The 21,451-nt window shown below is 51.3% G+C and overlaps 3 protein-coding genes across 5 annotated transcripts; 1 reads left to right on the top strand and 2 right to left on the bottom strand.

The window, feature by feature from the left end:
* Positions 1-113: 113 nt before the first annotated feature.
* Positions 114-10,657, bottom strand: ZBTB33 (zinc finger and BTB domain containing 33). Of its 3 annotated transcripts, none has more exons than XM_075435395.1 (2): positions 10,553-10,657; positions 114-5,127 (listed from the first exon to the last, which is right to left on the bottom strand). In XM_075435395.1, exons 1-2 carry the CDS (start codon positions 10,578-10,580, stop codon positions 3,092-3,094), a joined length of 2,064 nt encoding a protein of 687 aa, XP_075291510.1. In that variant the 5' UTR covers positions 10,581-10,657; the 3' UTR covers positions 114-3,091. The 3 variants fall into 3 exon arrangements, with proteins under 3 accessions (XP_075291510.1, XP_075291512.1, XP_075291511.1); XM_075435397.1 differs by lacking the exon at positions 10,553-10,657 and adding an exon at positions 6,851-6,870; XM_075435396.1 differs by lacking the exon at positions 10,553-10,657 and adding an exon at positions 5,967-6,052.
* Positions 10,658-10,753: 96 nt separating this feature from the next.
* NKAP (NFKB activating protein) lies at positions 10,754-15,225 on the top strand. Its single transcript, XM_075435398.1, has 9 exons — positions 10,754-11,026; positions 11,263-11,343; positions 12,146-12,219; positions 12,427-12,546; positions 13,000-13,033; positions 13,439-13,557; positions 13,707-13,782; positions 14,266-14,415; positions 15,037-15,225. Exons 1-9 carry the CDS (start codon positions 10,779-10,781, stop codon positions 15,209-15,211), a joined length of 1,077 nt encoding a protein of 358 aa, XP_075291513.1. The 5' UTR covers positions 10,754-10,778; the 3' UTR covers positions 15,212-15,225.
* A 1,333-nt stretch (positions 15,226-16,558) lies between these two features.
* Positions 16,559-19,134, bottom strand: AKAP14 (A-kinase anchoring protein 14). Its single transcript, XM_009934726.2, has 6 exons — positions 18,928-19,134; positions 18,648-18,768; positions 18,452-18,543; positions 18,113-18,292; positions 17,084-17,136; positions 16,559-16,707 (listed from the first exon to the last, which is right to left on the bottom strand). Exons 1-6 carry the CDS (start codon positions 19,132-19,134, stop codon positions 16,623-16,625), a joined length of 738 nt encoding a protein of 245 aa, XP_009933028.2. The 3' UTR covers positions 16,559-16,622.
* Positions 19,135-21,451: the final 2,317 nt, after the last annotated feature.

Genomic DNA, 21,451 nt, shown 5'->3' with positions numbered 1-21,451 from the left:
GGGTTCCCTGCTGTTCCCAAGACCTGGAAAAGGAAGCTAAAACTGTTGCTAATCTAACATGTCATCCTGTCGAAGTTGAGTTGTCATTAAAAAGAAGCATGCTACACCCATCTTTAGAATTAAAATTTTTTATTTTTGCCATAGAAAGCTCTAAGAACTAATATCAGGTATTGATTAATGAAAAGTAGAACACAACTTTAAAAAGTATGCTAAGGAAAGACTGTACAACTATATACATCACAGATCTGGCAAAAATGCTGCATGTTTCACATGGAACAGCTCCTAGGCAATAGCTGTAGAACTCGATGTTCAATGTATATAGTCGTCAGCTTCTGCATCTTTTTATAAGCTGCATGCTTTAACAGTACAAAATAAATAAGCAGTCAATTGTTCTCTCAGTATTTGTTTAATTCACATACTGGAATGCTATGGTATAAATCCCCAAAGAAACCACACAGTGGGGACGCAGCCACCTTTATCACATTTTGCAGCAGATCCGTTAATGTTTTTATATGCAGATAAAGGACTGTGAGGTTTGCTATCCTACTCTGTTGAAATTTTTAATTTTTATATAAGTGCTTTTTCAGATTCAATCTTTTTCTTCCATTACCCCAAAGCCAAATTCTTAATATTTACATAAGGTTTTTCATTAAGTTAAACTGGAAGCTAAGTGTTTACAAAAACAAACAAGAAACCAAATACATGTGCAATAGCCAGAAATCTAAATATAAAAAGCTCATGGCCCCATAAAAAGTTTTAAAAGAATGGATTTAACATGTTTCCAAACCAATAAATACTGGAAGTGAAATTAAAAAATGCTTTACATGACCTCTGGACTTTGGATATCAAAAATCACTTCCAAGGAAAACTGAAGACCCTGAGACACATGCAAGCACGAGTCTTCTAGCAAAAATAGTTACAAAGCCCTAACTTTCCAGTTTTCCTCCAAAGAGAGACCTTTAGTAGGCACAGTTTAATTTAAAGTTTTAAATATATCAGCAGCAAATATTGATAGCCATTATGTTTAATTATTACTCAATGTACACTATGCAAGGTATGCTTAACGCCAGATGTATCATGTTGGTAACAAAAATAACATTGTACTTTTCTCGTCAAAAAGTTCAGGGAGTCTTGGTGCAGGGCACAGCCAGCTACTCCAGAGCCACCTGTGCTAGGACAGGCTATCAGTACTTCTGTCTCACGAGGGATTATGTTGGACTGCTGAAATGCCATCTCGGATGACACCCAACCTGTAACATTCGAAAGCATACCCCAAATACTCAAAGGGGTCTGCCACAGGATCTGGAAATAATCATGTATATCATGTTCGTGCCCTATAAAAGATAAGTTCTGAGCATTACATGCATAAGGTAAACAAATCCTCCTCTTCCTCCCACTGTTACTCATACAGATTTCTGGTACCCTTTTTTACAGTTCAAGTTGTATTTGAACCATTTACCATTTAAATGTCTTTCCATCTAGAGTAATGTATGTCCAAAACCTTTACCTGGAAGGTGATAGGATCAAGATGCTTACTTGAAAAAGAAAAACCTTTAACTGTAATTTAAGCAACGAAAGGTTACGACAACTAACTAGTACTATGCACGATAATCCTTCTCAGTCACCTCTAGAACTTGAGCAGTTTTCATATTACAATTTACAAAAATTCAACAAGTCACTAAATCTGAAATGCTAAACTATGACTCCAGTAAGCAGCTGTTTGTTTTTCTCAGCTCTACTGTTTCCTGTTCAAGTTGGACATCTAATTTATCTTCTAAGTGCCTAAACATGTACCAATTGCAAGGAGGGAAGAAGGACAACGTAATAAACCCAAAACTGAAAACAGATAACGATGACTGCAGTGAAATGATAATTCGGATTACGGCGGATGGAGAGTATTTTTTGATTGCTGGTTTACTCCTCATGCTTCCACACCCTATAAAAGGTGGAGGGGGGGGGGGAATCCAAATCCCTGTTTCACATAGAGATCTAGCCAAATAGACATACAAGATCCTCAGCAGTCTCAGTACTAAACCGATACAGCACCTAGATTATTTCATAGTTTTGAGAAGCAAATTTCAAAGCTAAAAAACAAGTATTACTTTTATCATAGCTTTTTTTTTTTTTTTTTAAATACCAGACTGAAGCCCTTCTTCTTAAAGAGCAAATAAAGGAACAGTGCTTTATTCCAAAGTAACTACTGGCATCTTTTCCAGTAGCAGGAAAACCTAACATTATTCCTCAAGCTTTGAAAAGGCAAAATTATCTCCTCCCTAAGTGTTCTAAGCTTCTTCACTATTCAGCTTTGTGGGTTTGGGGTTGTTGGGTTTTTTTTTTTTCCCCACTGCTAAAAGAGTGAAATACAATGGTCCAGACACTGAGTACTCTGCTCACCATACTGCTAAGTATAAACAAAGTTTGTTTAAATTAGTCCTAACTGATTATCTTTCGTTGGCAAGACTATTTGCATGAAGACAGGTGATTCATAGTGCTTATAAAAGCAGAACTAAGATACTAGTTCAAAAATACACTACTCCAGACTACCGGATCAGTTATTTTGGACCCCTGCAGTAATGCATTGTTCACAAAAATCAATGAGAGTTGTGGGATTTTTTTTTTTTATGGTTCCATATTCAAGAGACTATGATGAAAAAAATCTTACTGTTTTCTTGGTTAATATCTGAACACAACTCAACATTAAAGTGCTAACATGAAAGAAAGGATTTACATAGTAAGTATGGGTACAGGGAATACCTATATTTCTTTTGAAGACAGATGTCTAGCTCTTTAGAAGAAATTGCACCTTTTCAAGCTACAAACCCCCACGTTGTGATCAAAGTTAACATACCAGAAAACACTGCCAGCTCCTTGGAAATGTCTTACTCTCTATTCAAGTAAACTTTCAGATGAATCGCTTCCACAAATCACTTGCAGCTACTCATGATCCATCTAAGTGCTACCACTTGATGACTTGGGAGAACAAGTTAACTCGTTCTCACTTTAACATTTGATTTTACAGCAATTTTAACGGTTCATTTAAAACATCTGCAGTATTTCTGCACTGAATCCTTCTTCCAGCATTTAATGCATTTCAGTAAGATTCCGGTATTACAAACTCAAATTCAGTACTTCCCTCTGATGGATTTTGTTTAAAAATTGCTTCATTTCCCTGTGGAATGAAAATGTCATCCCAGGTAATCTGTTTGGCTGGAGGGTTTGACGTTGTTCCTTCGGCGCCGTCCTTCCCCGCGCCAACGCGATAAACAATTCCCCCCTCGTTTATCACTGGTATCCTGCTCGAGTGGTCAGTGATGTACGCATACTGTCTGATCTGCAGCGACCTGCAAGGATTCAACCGGTACAGCTTGGTATCGCCGGAAGGGTCTTGGCTATGAACTGATCTTATGTGGGAGGCCGTGATTTGGTAGTTGATGAAAGATTTGCCACACGTCAAGCACTGGTACCTTCGCTCGCCGGTGTGGTGGATTTCGTGCTTCGTACGGTATTCTGCAAGAGGGAAAACTTTGTCACAGTATCGACACGGATACTTCTTCTCCCAGGAATGAACGTTAAAATGTCTCCGTAAACTCGTCAGACAGGCGTATGATCTCTTGCACACAATACAAATGTAATAGACTCTTCCGTCCACGATGAGCTCGTAATGGTCATCGTGCTTTACCTTCATGCGTTTCCTGTTGGGAGAATTACCACCAGACGTTCTAGGCGTTTCATCGAGCTTGGCTTCGCCTTCCTCGGCATCACCCTTCACAGGAATGACTATGTCGTACGTATCCTCACCAATATTTGCATAAACCTTACAGCCTGTGGACAGGCCTCCTATTTCAGTTGCTGTATCCAACGTTATGATTTTCTGCCCCTCTGCCACATGCGTTGATGGGACACCTGAACCAAATTCTTTGTTGTTTGGAGGAAGGACATCAGAAATTTTTATTTTGAATTCTCCAGGCTTAGAAAAGGGCTCTTGTGAAAACGTAACAACCTGTTTTTTCTGTACACCTGATCCTTCACTGGTTGCTGCCTTTGGCATAGAAGGTTGCTGAACCAAAGAGCTACTGCTTACTGAGCCAGGACTAGAGGAGCTAATGATATCGACATCATCTTCAACCACCTCTTCATCATCAACAGCAGTTGTTTCCACTTCAGCTAAGGAGCCATTATTAGACGGCTGCTGGTTCTCCTCAAGTAAATTAATTGTAGGGGTCACATGCGTTTGACGCGAGGAGCTGGCGCCGAGCGATGAGTTCAGTAGAGGCTTATTTAGCACAATGATATTAGGAGTCAAATGCTGCAGCGTTGCAGAGACGAAAGATTCCGCACTTGACTGTGTCTGGTTTGGGCTGAGCTGACTGGCCGACGAAGTGAGTTTTTGAGCTGCCGTGGCGCTCGTCAAATGGGGAGAGCCACCACTGCCACACGATTTTTGGTCAGAAACTCGAGCTGGACTTGGGCAAGGCTGGTTCTGGGTCGCAGCATTTGTATCTTTAGCACATTCTTTTGGAGGAACAATCTCGGAGCAAAAGATTACATCATCATCCTCATCATCCGAATCACTCACGGTAATTTTTGTAGTCTCATATTCTATGCCGTGTAAGGAGAACGACTGCGTTATAACTGGCATCCCATCTGTCACCTCTCGACTCTCTGGCCTTATTACAGGTACTTGTGTTTCTGCGTCCTTCTGACCTGGACTAGCAGTTTCTGAAGCACCATCTTTGACCTCGCTTGGCATGGTTTTTCCTTCAGGTGGAGGCACGCCCAGATCAGCTATGAATTTAACCCCCAGCTGTTGCCCTGATTTAATCAGTTCATCAAGTAAATCGGATCGAACGCTGATTATTTTGGAACTATAAATATAGTTAAGAATTTCTGCAAAAATTTCTGCCCTTACAAAGCTCAGTTCAACCACTTGCCCAGCCACCGAAAAAAGCTGGTGAAAATATGTGCTTGAGGCCGAAAGGATGTTTCTGTGAGCTCGAAACTTCCGGTCCTCTACGATGACAGTAACATCACAAAAAAGTCCGTGGCCGCGTTGTTCATTCAAAGTCTGAAGGAGCACACTAGAATACTGTGTGTCTGTTGCAGAAATCAGTTTTCCCCCCTCCATTCCTACAAACAGAAAGTAAAAGGCATCAGATGAGTAAAGACAAAGGTTTACGCTTTTAACTGCATGACAGCGTTCCCATTTACCGTTTATCCCTTCTTTTGAAAAAACAATTCTGAGATACTATCCCCAAGCTTATATGCTACAGCACTCTGCAAATTTGTTTCTCATCTCTTCTGTCCCTTCACCTTCTGCACAAGGTATGTGCCACTGTGAATATCTCCTCCAGCCTTACAAGGTGAGGAACAGAGAAACAACTGCTTATCTGACTCAACAGCAAATCAAGTAGATGGGAAAACCAAGAAGATGCAAGATTCCGGTCCCTCAAAAGGCTTTAAATATTATTAGAGATTTAATTGTGAAAACATTCCGTAAATTGATATGAGAAAGCCCGGTAACACCCAGGGTATTTAGGGGCCAGACAGCAAAATCTGTGCATCCACCTACCGCCAGCCAACTGAGGCTAACAAAACGCTCTTGATAACTCCCTTCCTCACCCACAGAAAGAAAACTTCTTTCTTTTACCCCTCGTCATCTGTCTGCCAGGTTGCTTTGTGTCTGACACCCAGACACCGAGGCAGCACGGCCACAAAAACAAAAAAAAAATCTATAAAGCCGAACTAATACCCCCACCGGCCCTTCCGACGCGATACCCCCAACCAGCTCCACAACAACAAGAGGGGAACCCTCGCCCCGCGGGCTGCCAGCCCCACGGCCCCAACTTTATTCCCCCTCGTCTGCCGGGGCGGGAGGCGCCGAGGAGGCCGAGCCCCCCGCCCCGCCCGGCGGCCTGCGGCCCGGGCACCCCCCGCTCGCCTCCCCCCGCACCCCCGCTCGGGTTTACCATGAAAACGAGCCTTTCCAGCCGGGGACGGCGCCGGGGCGGGAGGCGGGCGGCGGCGGCGGCGCTGACAGGCGGCGGGCCCGGGGAGCGGCCCGGCGGCAGCCGGGGCTGACGGGCGGCCAGGCCGTGCCCGCCGCCGCCGCTTCCCGCTCGAGGCGAGGGCAGCGGAGCCGGCCGCCACGGGCGGCGGGAGGGGGGAGGCAGCCCGCGGCGGCGGGGAGGACGAGGAGGAGAGCGGAGGCCCGCGGTACCTGCGCCCCGGCCGCCGCCGCCCTTCCCCTTCCCTTTCCCCTTCCCCGCCGCTCCTCGGCCTCGGGCGCCGCCCCCGCTGCGCGGCCGCCAGGGGGCGCTGCACGACGCTGCCCTCCCCTGCGGGCCGCCGCGCTCCGCCCGAGCGCGCTCGTCACCCTTCGGCTCCCTGACCCGAGCGGCCTCGGGAACCTTCGGCTCCCTGACCCGAGCGGCCTCGGGAACCTTCGGCCTCGGAAACCTCCGGCCGCGCTCCGGGCCGGCGGGCGGGGCGGGGCGGGGCGGGGCTGCCCGCGGCTGCCTGGCGCCGGGGCCTGCTGGGGCCGCCCCGCCGTTGCGGTGCCCCGCCTCTGGTGCCGCCGGGACCCCGGTGCCGCCGTGGCCGTGTGGCGGGCCGAGGTGGTGGCAGCTCCCAGGAGCCTCCCCGTCCCCCGCCCCTTGGTGTCGGCGCCCTGAGGCGCACTGGAGGCCGGTTGCAGGCCTCAAGGCCTCGGCACCTCGCCGCTCCCCGGCCCTCCTCCACCGGCGGCCTTGGGCCGCCGAGCGCCCAGGCCTCGCTTCGCGCCTTGACGGATCCCTGCCCGGCTGCCGCCTCTCCTCGCCCCAGGCGAAGCCCGCGGGCAGCCCCCCCCCACCTGCCCGGAGCGTGACCGTGTGGGGTACGGCTGCGGAGGCCTGATGGCAGCAGGTTGTTTCCCGCGGCGGCTCCCGGGGGGCAGAGACCAGGCCGGCGTTGCTCTGCCAACGGCTGACGCAGCTGGCACATCCGCCCAGCCACGAGGAAATCTCCCGTAACTAAAGCCGCTGCAGGGTCGTGAGTTTTGTATTCCTTGCACCACAGCGGCACGTGCTGGGCTCAGGCATCAGTCCTCTGCCGACACGCGGCTCGCGGCGCGTTACGACGTGTGGTCGCCGAAGCGGCACAGCCACAACGCGGTCTCTTGGAAACTCTCACAGTCCACGAATCCTCAAACAACACCAAAATCGTCAAAGGAATTTTTTATCTTCAGCTACTGATCTGTTCATTTTTGGTTTTTTCCCCCTATGGATTTTGTAGACTTGAACCACAGGGGTCCTTGATTTTTCTGAAGATTCAATAACTTTGCCAAGAACAAATGTCCTTGTGTCAAGTTCAGCCAAAAACATTAACAGGCCACAGTCACCAGCACAAACAACTGCAGTCCCTCACTGCATAGATCAGCAACAAAATGCTCCTGCCTAGCTTTATGAGCCCTGCTAGCAAGAAAATCACCTGCCGTGCTCCCTGTATTTGTACAGCTCGTAGCAGCAGCAAGCCTTTCGATCTGAAATGTTACAAAGCCGGTTTCTGTTTATTTATAGGTTTTTCCAGAGAGCTGAGTGAAGAAGAACAAATAATAGAATAATCGGGGGAAAGGTAGGCTTTTCTTCCTCATATAACCCTTCAATTAAGTTTTCTCCTCTGATGCAGGTTCTCAGTCACTTTTACACAGGAGGTTATATTCAATGAAAATAATACCACTATTGCTTTACTACATAACATATAATCCAGTGTTCTTTTTTTCTCCTCCAAAAATGCCTGATGGTCCAAATTAAACCATTTCTTAGCTTTCATCCTAAGGCTTTAAGGTATTTTCTTCCCCTCCTTGCCTATCTCATTTCTAAATAACTAAGAGGACACTTTACAGATAAAGAAGAGCACTGATTTGGAAGGAGCCCTGCTCCTGAAGCATCATCAGTTCTCAAAAATCAGGTTTGAACTGCTTACCCTTGGACACAGAAACACTGGCTAATTTCAAAGATGCTGGCTGGTCTAGCTGTGAGACTTGCATCATCTCCTTGACTTTTACCTGTTTACAGAAGCTTCTTTCCATGGCAACTTCTTATATCAGATACAAAATCTGAACCCCACTGTCCCCTTGGCATGGTCAGGGCAGAGCTAATACTCTGGCCAGCTTAAAAAAATTTACTGAAGCTGCCACTCAGTCCTCCTGCACCTGAATGCAGAATTTCAATGTGAATATTTTTTTTGTTTAGCATGCACCTCTTAGTTTTGGGTGGGTTTTTTCCCTCTTTTATTTTTTGATAAGCCGAGAAAGTGTTTGGTGATTTGACTCACATAAAAACTTCTGTAGTGGCAAATTAAAAGAAGCGTTTTATCTAAGATACTGACAAGAAACATCTAGAAGATAGAACTAAACTTGCTCTTCTTTGAAACTGAAAAAATAGATAAGAGACATGATAGCAACTTTTATTTTGATGCGTAGAAGTGATCCAAAAAGACTCTGGGATTGAGGCTCTGAAAATATGAAGTACAAATTTAAAGAAGTGATGTGTAGGCTTTTATGAGAAGACAAAAAAATACGCAATTCAGTAACAAGTTTGCAGTTAAGTGGCTGGACGAGCGCTCTTCTTTTTTAAAAATACGGTTCGTGGGAACGGAAAATTCTTGACAAATCTGAGAGACAAAGAAGTGTTCTCTGTGATGAAAAAAGTATTTTACGTTAAAATAAATTAGAATTTGATAAACAGGACAGCGAATTTCCCCTTAGGCCCTTCAGTAAAATCGAAATTCAACAGTTATCCTAGCTAAGACTACTTTTGGGGACAGAAATGTTATTTCACTGTGGAACTTTGAATAAAACACCACTGCTTCTGAAGGACTCTAAAACACTAATTTCCACCACTTGTGCTTCGAGGAATTTCCAGGGAGTATTTTTCCTGCCAATCCCAGTATGTAAAGCCTCGTAGAACTGAATTTGAAGTGCGGCGGTGCTTTTTGTTGACATGAGTAATTGCTGGAGATGCTGTTACGTTCTGCGTATGGGTGCACTGTGTAACCTGTGTACAAAAACACTCCATGTCACCTTGCAGCATCAAGCTGCAGGGGTGCGGAGCGCTCCTGAGAGGCAGCTGTTCCAGTCACCGCTTTGCCACACAGACCCCCGGGTGCGGACGTGGGCGGCCCTGTTGTGAGAGCTTCCCCAGCCCAGCCGGCTGCGCTGGGCGCCGCGGGGCTCGGTGCCTGCGAAGCCCCCGCCTGCCCGCCGCCCCACATCCGCACGCAGTAACCCCAGGCTCCCGCGCGCAGCACGCTGCCGCAGCCACGCTTCAAGGGCTCGCACCCCTGCCTGGAGCTAGCCCTGAGCCCTGGCTGCGGGGGTCCCGGGGGAGAAGCCAGGGAGGGCCTCGTGCCCTCGTGAAGGCCCCCAGGGAACATTCGCTTGCCACGTGGACGGGTCCCTACGTTACACGTCTGGCCCAGCAGCTGCCATCTCTCTTACGGGCTGGTGCCGTGACCTCGCGTAACCAGCGCTGGGAGCACAGCGTGGCCTGGACACCTTCCCGGGGACACCTGACCACATCCCGCCGGGGTGAACGCGCTGGGGCAGCCCCCGAGCAGAGCAGGGATACGGGCTGCGGGCTCGCAGCATCACTCCAGGTTTCAGGGTCCTCCTGAGACTGGAAGCTCAGCGAGACAAAGTCACCGAGCCTTAACTCAGGCGGTACGGATTCAGCTGGCAAAAACACAGCCGCCGCAGAGCTCCAGCTGTCGCATTCCAATGGCCCGACTGCCGACCCAAACAACAGCCCTCCAGAAGACAGCCTTATCCAGTTTAACCAGGCAAGCAGCAGCCCCCGACATCCAGACTGCTCCCAGACCCCCGGAGCAGGGTAAGCGCAGGCCGGCCCCGGCCAGACGCAGGGTGCGGTAACGCCGTACGCGTGTGCAGGCCTCTGGCAGCGCCTTTCCCGTCCCTGCTCTGCGCGGGGCTACGCGCACCCACCGTAACACGCGATTTAAACACACTTCCAGATTCTTCTTTTACGCTGTTTTTATGGTGGGTTTGGGAACCGAAACAGCGTTTCTTTGGGGAACAAGAGGCTGACAGACATCTTTTCTAGACAGCACAGAGCAGCCTCGGCTTTCTGGGCCGGCGCAGCCACCTGAAACGCCCCGGTTGTGCCAAGCTCGCCGGAGCCCAGCGGTGTCACCCTGCTCTTCCCAAGGCAGAGCAGAAATTCGGGTTTGTTGTACCAAACGGCCAGTGCGGTGCCCAGGCCTGGCACCCCGCAGGGGAGGGACGCTGGCGGGAGGAGGACGGCGGGCGCCTTCTCTTGATTCGTGCCATTTTTCTCCCCAAACCGCTGCTGTTTCGGCTGCTCCTTACGCGCTGCCACCGCGCCCGGGACCGGGCGAGGCCGGGCTGGGAGCTGCCGCCGAGGGCTCGGCGCCGGAGCGGGGACCGGGGAGCCCCGGGCCCGGCGGTGAGCTGTCCGCCGGGCCGTGCTGCTCCCGGGCCGGCCAGGACAGCTCCCGCCCGCGGCCCCACCGCCGCCCGCCGCCGCCGCCTTACCTGTCACCGCCGCCGCCCGCGGGTCCATGCTGCGGCGGGGCCGCCGCGGGGCCGGCCCGCTGCCGGCAGCACAAAGGGAGCCGGAGCCGCCGCTAGGAACGCAGCCGCCGCGGCGCCGTGTTGCCACCCGGGCCGGTGGGGCGGTGCACGCCCCCCCCCCGCCCCTCCCCGCTTCCGCCTCGGAAGCCGCGCGCCGCCCGGGCGCGGCAGTTCCGCAGCGGTCGCCATGGCGCCGGTGTCGCGGTCCCGCAGCCCGCCCGCCGCCAGCCCCGAGCGTCGCGGGCGCAGGTCCCGGTCCCGCTCCCGCGATCGCAGCGGCCTGAAGCGCCCGAGCCACCGGCGGAGCCGCAGCTGGTCCCGCTCCCGCCAGCGCACCCCCGGCGGGCCGCGCTCCGCCGCGCACCACGGCCACCACCACGGCAAGGCCTGGCCCGAGCACTGCGAGAAGGAGAAGGAGGAGATTCTGCGGCAGAGGCGAGCGCCGGGGTCGGGCCGCGCCCGTGGCTCCCCCCCGGCTCCGGGCAACCGGCGGTCCGGCGGGGGGGGGCGGCCGGGCCCGCGCTGTGCGGCCCCATCACGGCCCGGCGCGGGGTTCCCGGGGCCGGGTGAGCCGGGCGGGGACGGGGCCCGGCGGGGGGGGAGCGGACGCCCGGTAGCCGCCGGTCCCGGGCTGTTATTCCGCTGCTCAGCGACCGCCTTTGCCGTTGCAGGAGGCTGAACGAGCGAGAGCGCATCGGAGAGCTGGGGGCACCCGAAGTGTGGGGGCTATCGCCGAAGGTCCCCGACCCCGAGTAAGGCCCCTCGCTCACCCCGCTGCGCGTCAGGGTGGGGTGACACAGCCCCCTCGCCGCGGCTCGCGTCCTCCCCGTTCGTTGCTGAATCAACGCGGCAAGACTCTTACTGTGCTTTTTCCCCGCAAATAACTCCTACAGAATCACAGGGCGGTAGGGGTTGGAAGGGACCTCGGGGGGTCATCAGGTCCAACCCCCCTGCCAAAGCAGGGTCACCCACAGCAGGCTGCACAGGACCTTGTCCAGGGGGGTCTTGAATATCTCCAGAGAAGGAGACTCCACAGCCTCCCTGGGCAGCCTGTTCCAGGGCTCCGTCACCCTCAGAGGGAAGAAGTTCTTCCTCCTGTTCAGATGGAACTTCCTCTGCTTCAGTTTGTGCCCGTTGCGCCTTGTCCTGTCGCTGGGCACCACTGAGAAGAGTCTGGCCCCATCCTCCTGACACCCACCCTTAAGATATTTATAGGCATTTAAAAGGTCCCCTCTCAGCCTTCTCTTCCTCAGGCTGAACAAGCCCAGCTCCCTCAGCCTCTCCTCGTAGGAGAGCTGCTCCAGTCCCCTCCTCATCCTCATAGCCCTCCGCTGGACTCTCTCCAGTAGCAATTAACGTACCGATTAAGCACAATGCGATTTACTCTTGATGGGGGCACCTTGGCGTGGTGGTTCTGGAAGCGGTTCCCGCGCTGCTGTCAGCCGTTCTTTCATCGCAGACGTTGGCTCCAAATCCGTCTTTGGCTGTGCGCGCGCCCCGGAACGTGAATCCTCCCAAACAGGTTTTAAATAGCAAACTTTTACTTCTGTTCAGTTCCGATGAGCACACGCCGGTGGAAGATGAGGAGACAAAATCGAAGAGCAGTTCTTCAGATTCCAGCTGGGAAGGTATTTTGTTTTGCTTACGCAGCTTGTGTCAAAAACGGGAAGCTACCAAAGACGAATCTGCCGTCTGTCAGCTTCCCCGACCTCGGCAGGTGGGAGTGAGGGCGGCGGGCTCCGCTTCGAAGGAGAGTGTTTCTTTGGGAAGGTCGGGAAGTACACGGGCAGCTGGATGGTCTTCGTCTGTTCTCTAACCTTATCTCAATATTCTAGAAGAAAAAAAGAGAAAGAAGAAGAGAAGAAAGGAGAAAAAGCGGAAGGCGTCCAAAAGGAAGCGCAGAAAGCATTCTGAGGACAGCGACAGCGAGTCGGAGTCTGAGCAGAGCTGCAGTGGTGAGAAGAGTGGGCTGTGGCCCACATGCGTGGTGCGAGAGCTCTCCCGCTGCTCCCCTGAGCCCACAGCCGCGCTCCTGGCACCTGGCGCACGCTCGCAGTGCTGTGAAATGACAGAGCCGCGGCATCGATCCGCGTGGGCCCGTTCACCCCCTCGCTGGCTGTGCAGTGCCTTTTCCTTGGGCGCAAGCGGTCTGGCCTCAGGAAATGGGATTTCTGAGTTTGGCGTCTCGTGCCAGAGACGTGTCCCGTCTGTTCTCGTACCGAACCACAGTGCGGGCGGCTCTCTGCTAACAATTTCTCACTGTTATCTGGTGCTCAAACAAACCCCACCTGAGAAGCTGCCTGCTGAGGTGTTCTGGTGGAGGCAGTTGGTTACTCACAGTGCAGTGAACTGCTTAGTTATAGCTAATCGCCTCTTTTTGATAATACCTATACTTTCTTTCTTTTCAGATGACGACAACAAGAAGAGAAAGAAGAACAGAAAGTAGGTTTCCGGGCGGTTGTGTATAATTCTGCCTGCATGTGACTAGAGGCCAGCACCGCCTTCTTAGCAGGTGGTGAGGAAGGCCGAGCACTCGTGTCATTTGAGCTATAAATGCTGTCGAATAATGTTCATTTGAGGGATTTTCTTTAAATCTGCAGAGCCGTGCAGCATGGAGGACTTGCTGCAGACGTGGGGGAGCCGCTTTCTAAGGCTCTGTGAAGGGCAGAACAGCGGACGCGCTCTCTCTGTTCTGCTGTAAGGCGTCTTCTGTGAGACGACAGCAGCCTGTGTGCAGCCAGCCATTCTTCCTGTAGTGAGAAACTAATGACTCGAGGGTCATTCCAAGCACTTCCTTTCCTCTTAAATCTTGATAAATCGCACGTCTGTCTTTTGACTTTATCACAGGAAGAAGTATAAGAAGAAGAAGAAGAAGAAGAGGAGCAGGAAGGAATCCAGTGAATCCAGCAGTGAGGATTCCGATGACGAAACGTTTCGAGGGGAGGATCTCTGGATTGAGAGATCAAGTAGGTTCACCTGACTTTAAACTGGGATTGAAACTTCTTGGTGACCTTTCCGTGCGTTCCTTGTTAGGTGTTGCTGACCTCTGCAACTGTTCTGGTAACAAAGAACACCAGGCACAGAATTAATCTTCCTCCTTCTTTGATGGTTGCAGAAAATACAGAAGCTGATAGCTTGATTGGACCAGAAGCCCCCAAAACTCACGCGTCGCAGGATGACAGGCCTCTGAAGTGAGTAGCCAGCTCTGATGGTACTTTGATCAAACTGAGCAAATCGAGCCTGAAGGTTACCGTTACAGTGACACGGCGTGCATCAGTGAGAAACGTGGTGCCAGAAACTCGCAGACAGCAGTGGTAGTGGTGCTGGCCTTTACTCTGGCCTGAATTCTGGTAGAAAAGTCTGGTTTATGCTTTTTAGCCTCAGTTCCTAGAAAATCAATTGTAAGATGCCTTTATTCTAATGCTCTGCAGTATTGTGACTTTATAGTGTGTCCATTACTCTTTAACCAGAAAGGATTCAACTGGTATTTTAAGATGTTGTTAATGTTAGCCCTAAGGAAGAAACAGGCCAAAATGTGGGAAAGAGTGAGAAAGTGCTGAAAAATGCAGCGGTAGCAAGTAGCGAACAGCGAGGCTGGATGTTCAGCTCAGGCTCTCTCTATTTGAGACTGATTGAAATCACCGTTGGTTTGGGTTTGTTTTTTTTTTTTAAAGCTATGGACATGCCCTGTTGCCCGGTGAAGGCGCAGCCATGGCGGAGTACGTAAAAGCAGGAAAACGTATACCCCGGAGAGGTGAAATCGGCTTGACCAGTGAAGAGATCGCGTCATTTGAGAGCTCCGGCTATGTCATGAGTGGCAGCAGGTACGGTTTTTGTGATGGTAATGGTTCAGTGAAATTTTTGAGAGCTGCTTCCTCTCTTGGCCGGTTGCAAGACTGCTTCCAGGCTTTAGCTGAAAGCACGGAAGAGAGAGTCCTCTGCGTGCTTGCAGTAATCTATGCTAAACTCCCTATTGCTATAGATAGATGGTGAATTTTTTAACGACACTTTATCCTTGAGAGCAAAAATTCTTTCCAGGTAATGCGCTCCCAATTATCTTGTATTTCAAATGAGGAGATGCTTGTGTCAGGTGGCTCAAAGGTGGTGTGTTTGGACAGCAGTGGTGGTGTGCTGGCTCTGCAGTAGGAGGCAAATTGAAGTGTGAGAGGTTGGCTCCACTTCCTTCTCCCTGGAATTTCATTGAAATTTTGGTGAGCCAGCAGCTGACACCCTGGGGGCAGGTGGGGCTTCGGGCTGACTGCCTGAGAGCAGATGCCCCCAGAAGCCACCTTCTGCTCTGCCACGCTCCTCCCTGTGTGCAGTTTGGATTCTGTAGGGGTCTTTATAAGCCCCTCCAAACATTCAGGCCGGCTGACAGATGGAAGCTGTGACAGGGGGTTACATCCCGCTGCCCGTGCTGATGTACGCCATGTTCTCCTCCACAGACACCGCCGAATGGAAGCTGTGCGTCTGCGTAAAGAGAACCAGATTTACAGCGCAGATGAGAAGAGAGCTCTCGCATCCTTCAACCAGGAGGAGAGGAGGAAACGAGAGAATAAGATCCTCGCAAGCTTTCGAGAGATGGTCTACAGAAAGACTAAAGGCAGAGAGGAAAAATAAATTCTTTATTTGAACTGTGTGCCGTAGGTTCTACCAAGCAGCAGCTTGCCTGTTTCAGTCGTGATTTGAAAAAAGCTGCAAGTGCTGCAGTGCCTTCACCCGGCAGGGCCAAGCCTCGGGAGTGGATTACTTGTGTCAAGGAAACAGAGTTCCTTTTGTCAGATTTTCTTGGGTGATTTGTTCACCATCTACAAGGAATCCCTGTAAAGTGAAAGGCTAGAAGGCAGGGGAGGCAGGAGCGGGCAGGGGAGCTTGCAGGTGGCAGTGCTCTGTGCTTGCTTTGAACCGGACAAGCGGGAAGGCTTTGCTACCTGATGCTGGTAAGTCTGATTTTCCGTTTATTTTGGTTAATGAGAGTAGACATCGGAAGCAAGCTACTGGTAACAGCAGCGAAAATGAAGGAACTCCGAAGTTCCTGTTGAAGGTCTAAGACTGTCCACTTTGGTATTTTTTCATAAGTCTTAGCTTTATTTTTGCTCAGAACAGCTGAGTTTGGTTTGTGGTTCAAACCAGACTGGTAAACAGAAAGGAGTTTGTGCTTTAATGCAGTGGGGCTTCAGTTGCTTTGAAGCAAGCAGATCGCAGTCAGGGTGTGCAGTAACAGCAACAGAAGGGTCTGATCTGCAGCGCGCCGAAGCCCGTGGTGAAGAGCTGAGCTGCTTGCTGCTTTTTCTCCTATGTTACACCTAGGTGTTGGAGCGGTGGGGTGCCGTCAGTGGAACCCCCGCATGTACACGGGTGGTAACAAGGATCTGTCTTCCCATTTGTTTAAAATTTTCATGTCTGTTTTTTTTTTGTCTATCTAGTGTTTGAGATTACAACCTTATTTTAACTCCTGTGGTATTTTCATTTGGTCTGTTTTAGCACTATTACACAGCTGTCTTTTAAACTCTGTACTCGGAGGCCTACTCCAGGTAGTGCCTCCGTGGTGGTTATCTTTGATTCAATTGCGTATTTCCAAACGTACCCCCTTAGCCTTTGTTTTCTCAAATCCTTTTGAAACCAAAGTGTATTCTAGAGGGTTTTTTGTCCCCCTGAATCTCTGTGTTGTAGTTTTGGCAGCAGAGGTATCTTGTATGTTTGTATAAAGAAAATAAAAGTCCTATAATGTTTGCCATGGAGTTCTGCAGACCTGGCATTCACAAACAGCAAGTCCAGCCTGGCTGCCTCTTCTCATTTACACTCTGGAACCGGTTCCGCCCTGCCATACCCACCCATACCTGCGAGGGACCGTCACGTAAAGCCAGCTGCCAGGTCAGGCCGTAGTTGATTTTGCACAGATTTGAAGCTTTTCATGTGACCGCAAAGTAGAAATGCTAGTAAGGAGAAAACATTCTTTCTTCATTGTGTTTAATTTGGTTCTCTACAAAACTCCAACAGAGCCTTGGTGATGGTGCAGTGGAGCTGTTCCTTAGAAAGTCAGCCTTTCCATGAGGATTATTTTATTTTCAATTATGTCCTTAAGCCACTTTTCTCTAAACTGACACTGTTCTGGCCTGGAGGATAGAAGAAAAAAGAGGGTAAATGGTAAGAATAAAACTGAGTCCAAGTTTTTCCAGCTGAGAGTGGGCCTTTATTCTCAGGGCAAGCCCATCTGCTGAAAAAACCCCACCGCTGAGACCTGTGTAAGCCTAGGACAGCTTCCCTCCGGAGAAGGCAGGTGCTGACGGCGGGGCTGTCCGTGCCTGTGGTGGAGTGAAGCTGAGGAAAAGCAGAGTTGATTGGTTTTGCGTAGCAAGGTTTTGACAGTCCTCCACCTCTCTGCCATTTTTGCAAACCTGTTTACATCAAGCTCCTTGTTTATTTTTGGCATGGAAAAGCTTGCTGGAACCTCCTGAGTTGTGTCAGTGATGGAAGAGTCATAACATTTACCTGTGAATCAGCTCGCTGGACTCCAGAGTGAAGAATACCTCCACGGGCAAGGTCTGCAAGAGAGGAGGCACACGGCGGAGGTCACGTACAGGACCTCGAAAAGCAGATGTTTTAATTAGATGAGAGTTACTGTCTACTTCAAAAAATAACATGTATTTGTACATTTCTGATGTGGATTAGAGTAGTTTTGGTTTAAAGCATCTGTGAATATCCTCTTGTGAGGGCAAAGACTTAGATGTTGCAATTTTACACTTGTGCTAGGATACAAGATTTCTGACCAGTGGCTGTGAGCTGTTGTGCTGGGTTTGCTGGGGTTGAGTTACTTTTCTCCACAGTAGCTGGTGTGGATCTGTGCTTGGGGTCTGTGCCAGGATCAGCGCTGGGAACACGGGGGTTTGTCTGTCGCCGAGCAGAGCTCGCACAGGGCCGTGGCCCGCCCTGCTTCTCACCCCACCCCGCCAGCGAGGAGGCCGGGGTTCACTGCGACTAAGCACTGATTCTGGGGGTAAAACATCTACTCGGTGCAATTTATTTCTTTTGCTCTCTTGAGCTGTGACATGTTATTTTACGAGCGACAAACCTGAGGCTGATCTGGCAAGGGGTTCTGGGACCACGCGAGGAGCAGCAGGGCAGTTCCCCTGTGCTGAGCCCCCGCTCAGCCCTGCGTACAGCTGCCTGGAGCGATTGCTGTTGCTTGCAGGGGGAAGACGGTACGAGCAGGGAAGCAGATGTGGGATCCCGCTGGAATCTCTGTTTGCTGAGTTTCTGCTGGTCTCGATGATCTGGGAGCGAAACCAGCCTCCCCGCTCTATGCTCCGCTCCCCTCGGTGACGGACTGCTAATTCCTGTTGCATCGCGTTTAAATCTCCCGCTGTCACTCTGGCGATGCCCGGGCCTCATTCGCGTCTCTTGTGAGAGCTGCCCACTCCCGGCCGGTCTCTCCGCTGCCCCGGCGTATCCCTGCCTCAGGAAACTCCCCCCTACTCTTGTCCCTTGAAGGATTAGTGCGTGCCATTTCTGAGTACTTACAGCAGGTTTGATTTTGGAGACCTCGATAACGAAGTAGACGCTTGCTGTTGCTCGTGGGATGGGTTTTCTGCGTGTTGGCATGCTCCAGCAGACTCTGTAATGGTACCTCTTGCTGTACTTCAGTTCTTCTTCCTGGAGGAATTCCGACCAGTGAAGCCAGCTTTCGTGAACCTCCCATGTCTGCTGAACAAACACATGGCACTAAGATTCCCTCTGTCTCACAGAGGTGGCGTGAGGGAGTTGCTAAAAAGGAACTGAGGTGCTCTCTAATTTCTCACACTCCCTGACAGCGGGAGGGCATGACTGTGACCTTCCGGAGTGGATGGAACTGGCACTCACAGAAACGGCTTCTTCGATCTGCTGCCGTCCTCTCTCCACTGTGAAGTTGTTGCCTGTGGTCCACTGGATATTTCTGGTGACACACTTGGTTTCTAAAATAGATAACAGATTTAATCTATTTCTAAAATAGATGCTGAGATGCTGAGAAATCATCCTGGGGAAACCCTGACACATGGAAATAGAGCAGACACACTACCTTTCTCTTTTTTCTCCAGCTCTGGAAGGTATTCCTCTGTACCGCTTCTCCTATTTTCCATGAGAAAGTGAGCTTTTTCCTCACTGGCAGCATTTTCCTCTCCCTTGTCCATTGGCTTCACCTTTAGAAAGAGAAACGCACAAGCACACTGAGGGAGAGTCGGTCTTCAGAGCTGCAGGAGCTGTCTGAGCAACTTCAGGCCAAGGTGGAAGGGTGTTCTGAGACCGCACGAAGAGCAGCAGGCAGTCTCCCTCTGCTGAGCCCCCGCTCCGTAACTCACCTCCGCCTTGCTTACAGCTGCCTGGAGGGATTGCTGATGCTGGGCGGGTGGCAGCCCGGAGGAGTCTGGTTCCGGACGGGGTGGCTGGTGCCCAGGGAGCTGCTCCTGGTCCCTGGCAGGGTCCCTGCGGCTGTCCTGTCCTCCCTGGGAGCGGAGACCCCCGGAGCGGTACCCAGCAGCCCAGGGAGTGTTTGCTCCTTGTCGCATGGCAACGCAAGTGCCACCCGATCGGAACGCTGGGCTCCCGGCATCCTCATCGGCATTCGGGATGGGGACCGCAGGGCTCCTTCGGACTGGGGAGCCTGGGGGAATTCCTCCCTGGCAGCCGTAGTTTCCTGGAAGGGGAACACAATACGAGCAGGAAAGCAGACATGGCATCCTGCCAGATTCTCTGTCACGTTTCTGCCAGTCTCAACAATTTGGGAACCAAACCAGGCTCCTGCTCCGTGCTCTGCCAAGCAGAGCCGTGGTCCAGCCCGTGGCACGGAGGTGCTGTGGGCTCTGAGCACCAGCACGCGCGACACAGAGCCCTGCAGAGGGAAAAGGCCAGAGATGTTTTAGCAGAACGCAGGGCGCTAGATCGCCAGCAGCCACTCTTCCAGGATGACAGGGGGCTGTCGGAAGGATTCAGCTGCTAGAGGAATAAATAGGCAAAGTGTAGGTCCTCCTCCTTTTGGTCTGATAAAGATGCTTACTACTTGAAGGTGAAAGGAGGTGGTGCAAGCGATGGGAAGCTGGTTTAGGTTTGTACGAGATGGGAAAATGAGTATCGACAGGTAATGCCACAGAGTGAGCGCGAGCGGTGAGACTTTCCTTCGCTCGTTGGCACACTTTGTCCTGTGTTTCTTACAGGAGTTTTCCTCGTTTGGTTTCATCCCCTCGGTAACAAAATTGGGAAGAACAACTGCAGCGTAGGTGTCTGCTTTGAAAGATAGATGGGAGAAAAGGACCCGGAGGGGTAGGAGCTGTGCCAAGGTGTGGGGTAGCAGCTGAGGGGGAACAGGTTGTAAAAGGGCTTAGGAGCTGAGGGGAAGGTCTGGTGCTGGAACTGCTGGGGAGGCACGGCTCGGGACACAGACCCCCAAAGAGCTCTCTGTGTGTGACAGACGAGGCCCGCTCATTTAACACATCTCCTGCAGCAAAGGAGACTTCTTCCAGCTGCTGCTCAGGATGGGCTGTAAGGTGGGCACAGCCCAGGGCATGGCGTCACACAGAAAAGGCCTCTTCTGAGCCCACGGAGACACGCTTACCCAGGCAGGACAAGTCTCACAGGAGCTTCTGAGGGTGCCTTGGTATCCGGAAGGATTACAGCAAACCCTGTCTAAAGCAGCCCTGCCTTGCTTTTCAGCTGTCTGCGCAGTCCAGGAGAGCTGCTCAACGCAAGCATGAGCCTGGAAGCCTGTCTCCTCCTCTCCTTCCTCTCCTGATCTCCGCGTCTTTTCCCTCCCCTGTTTCTCGTCCTCATGACCCTCTCCTCCCGCTAGTTCTCCCGTCTCTCCAGCCAGCACCGCAGCTGACGTGGCTGGTGCTAAGTGCTTTGGGCAGGTATTGCTTGGATTCCCAAGCTCTTTTCAGCCCTTGACAAAACTGGGACCCTGCTTCTCAGGAGCCAAACCCAAGGCTGACCAAGTCTAGAAAGCAGGAGCAGCTGGGCAGCTGGATTTAACCCCGTCATCTTGGAGCCTGGACACAGAGTGCCACAGAGAAGTGTCAGACGCGTCCGTCCCTGCTTGGTGACACAAGCTGTGAGCTATGGTTCAGGATAACGGATCAAAAAACACTTCATCCCAACCCAACTAATCAGCAGGGGAATTCAGGTACAAATTTCTGCGTCTCAACTTGCTGTTATTCATGCTGATAGAAATCCATAAGAATTCTGTTTATGTCAGTGTATTTTCTTTTTCTGCAATATTATTACTTTTTCAATATGGCTACAAGCAAATAGGGGGAATTGCACTACAGAGACGCTCATGCAGAGCAGAGAAACAGATTTGGTTACAGCCAGCAGAAGACAACTCCTAGTGCTGCTGGGCACCCTCAGCTCCCACTGGCTGCGGAACAGTAAAAGGGTATTTTGCTGCTGGCCTGGCTGCTTGTTCAGGTTAATAAAGTGAAGAATAATCTGAAATCAATGTGGTTATTTGTTGTTGTTCCACAGGCCGTGCCTCACACTGAAGAGGATGAGGGGTCTGGAGCATCTGTCCTTCGAGGAAAGGCTGAGGGAGCTGGGCTTGTTCAGCCTGAGGAAGAGAAGGCTGAGAGGGGACCTTATAAATGCTTATAAATATCTGAAGGGTGGGTGTCAAGAGGACAGGGCCAGACTCTTCTCAGTGGTGCCCAGCGACAGGACAAGGGGCAATGGGCACAAACTGAAGCAGAGGAAGTTCCATCTGAACATGAGGAAGAACTTCCTCCCTCTGAGGGTGACCGAGCCCTGGCCCAGGCTGCTCAGAGGGGCTGTGGAGTCTCCTTCTCTGGAGATATTCAAGACCCGCCTGGAGGAGGTCCTGTGCAGCCTGCTGTG

This window comes from Opisthocomus hoazin, chromosome 14 (assembly GCF_030867145.1).
Source record: "Opisthocomus hoazin isolate bOpiHoa1 chromosome 14, bOpiHoa1.hap1, whole genome shotgun sequence".
NCBI classification, from domain to species: domain Eukaryota; kingdom Metazoa; phylum Chordata; class Aves; order Opisthocomiformes; family Opisthocomidae; genus Opisthocomus; species Opisthocomus hoazin.
Note: the sequence above shows the minus strand (reverse complement) of the source record. Positions and strands in the feature narration are given on the sequence as shown.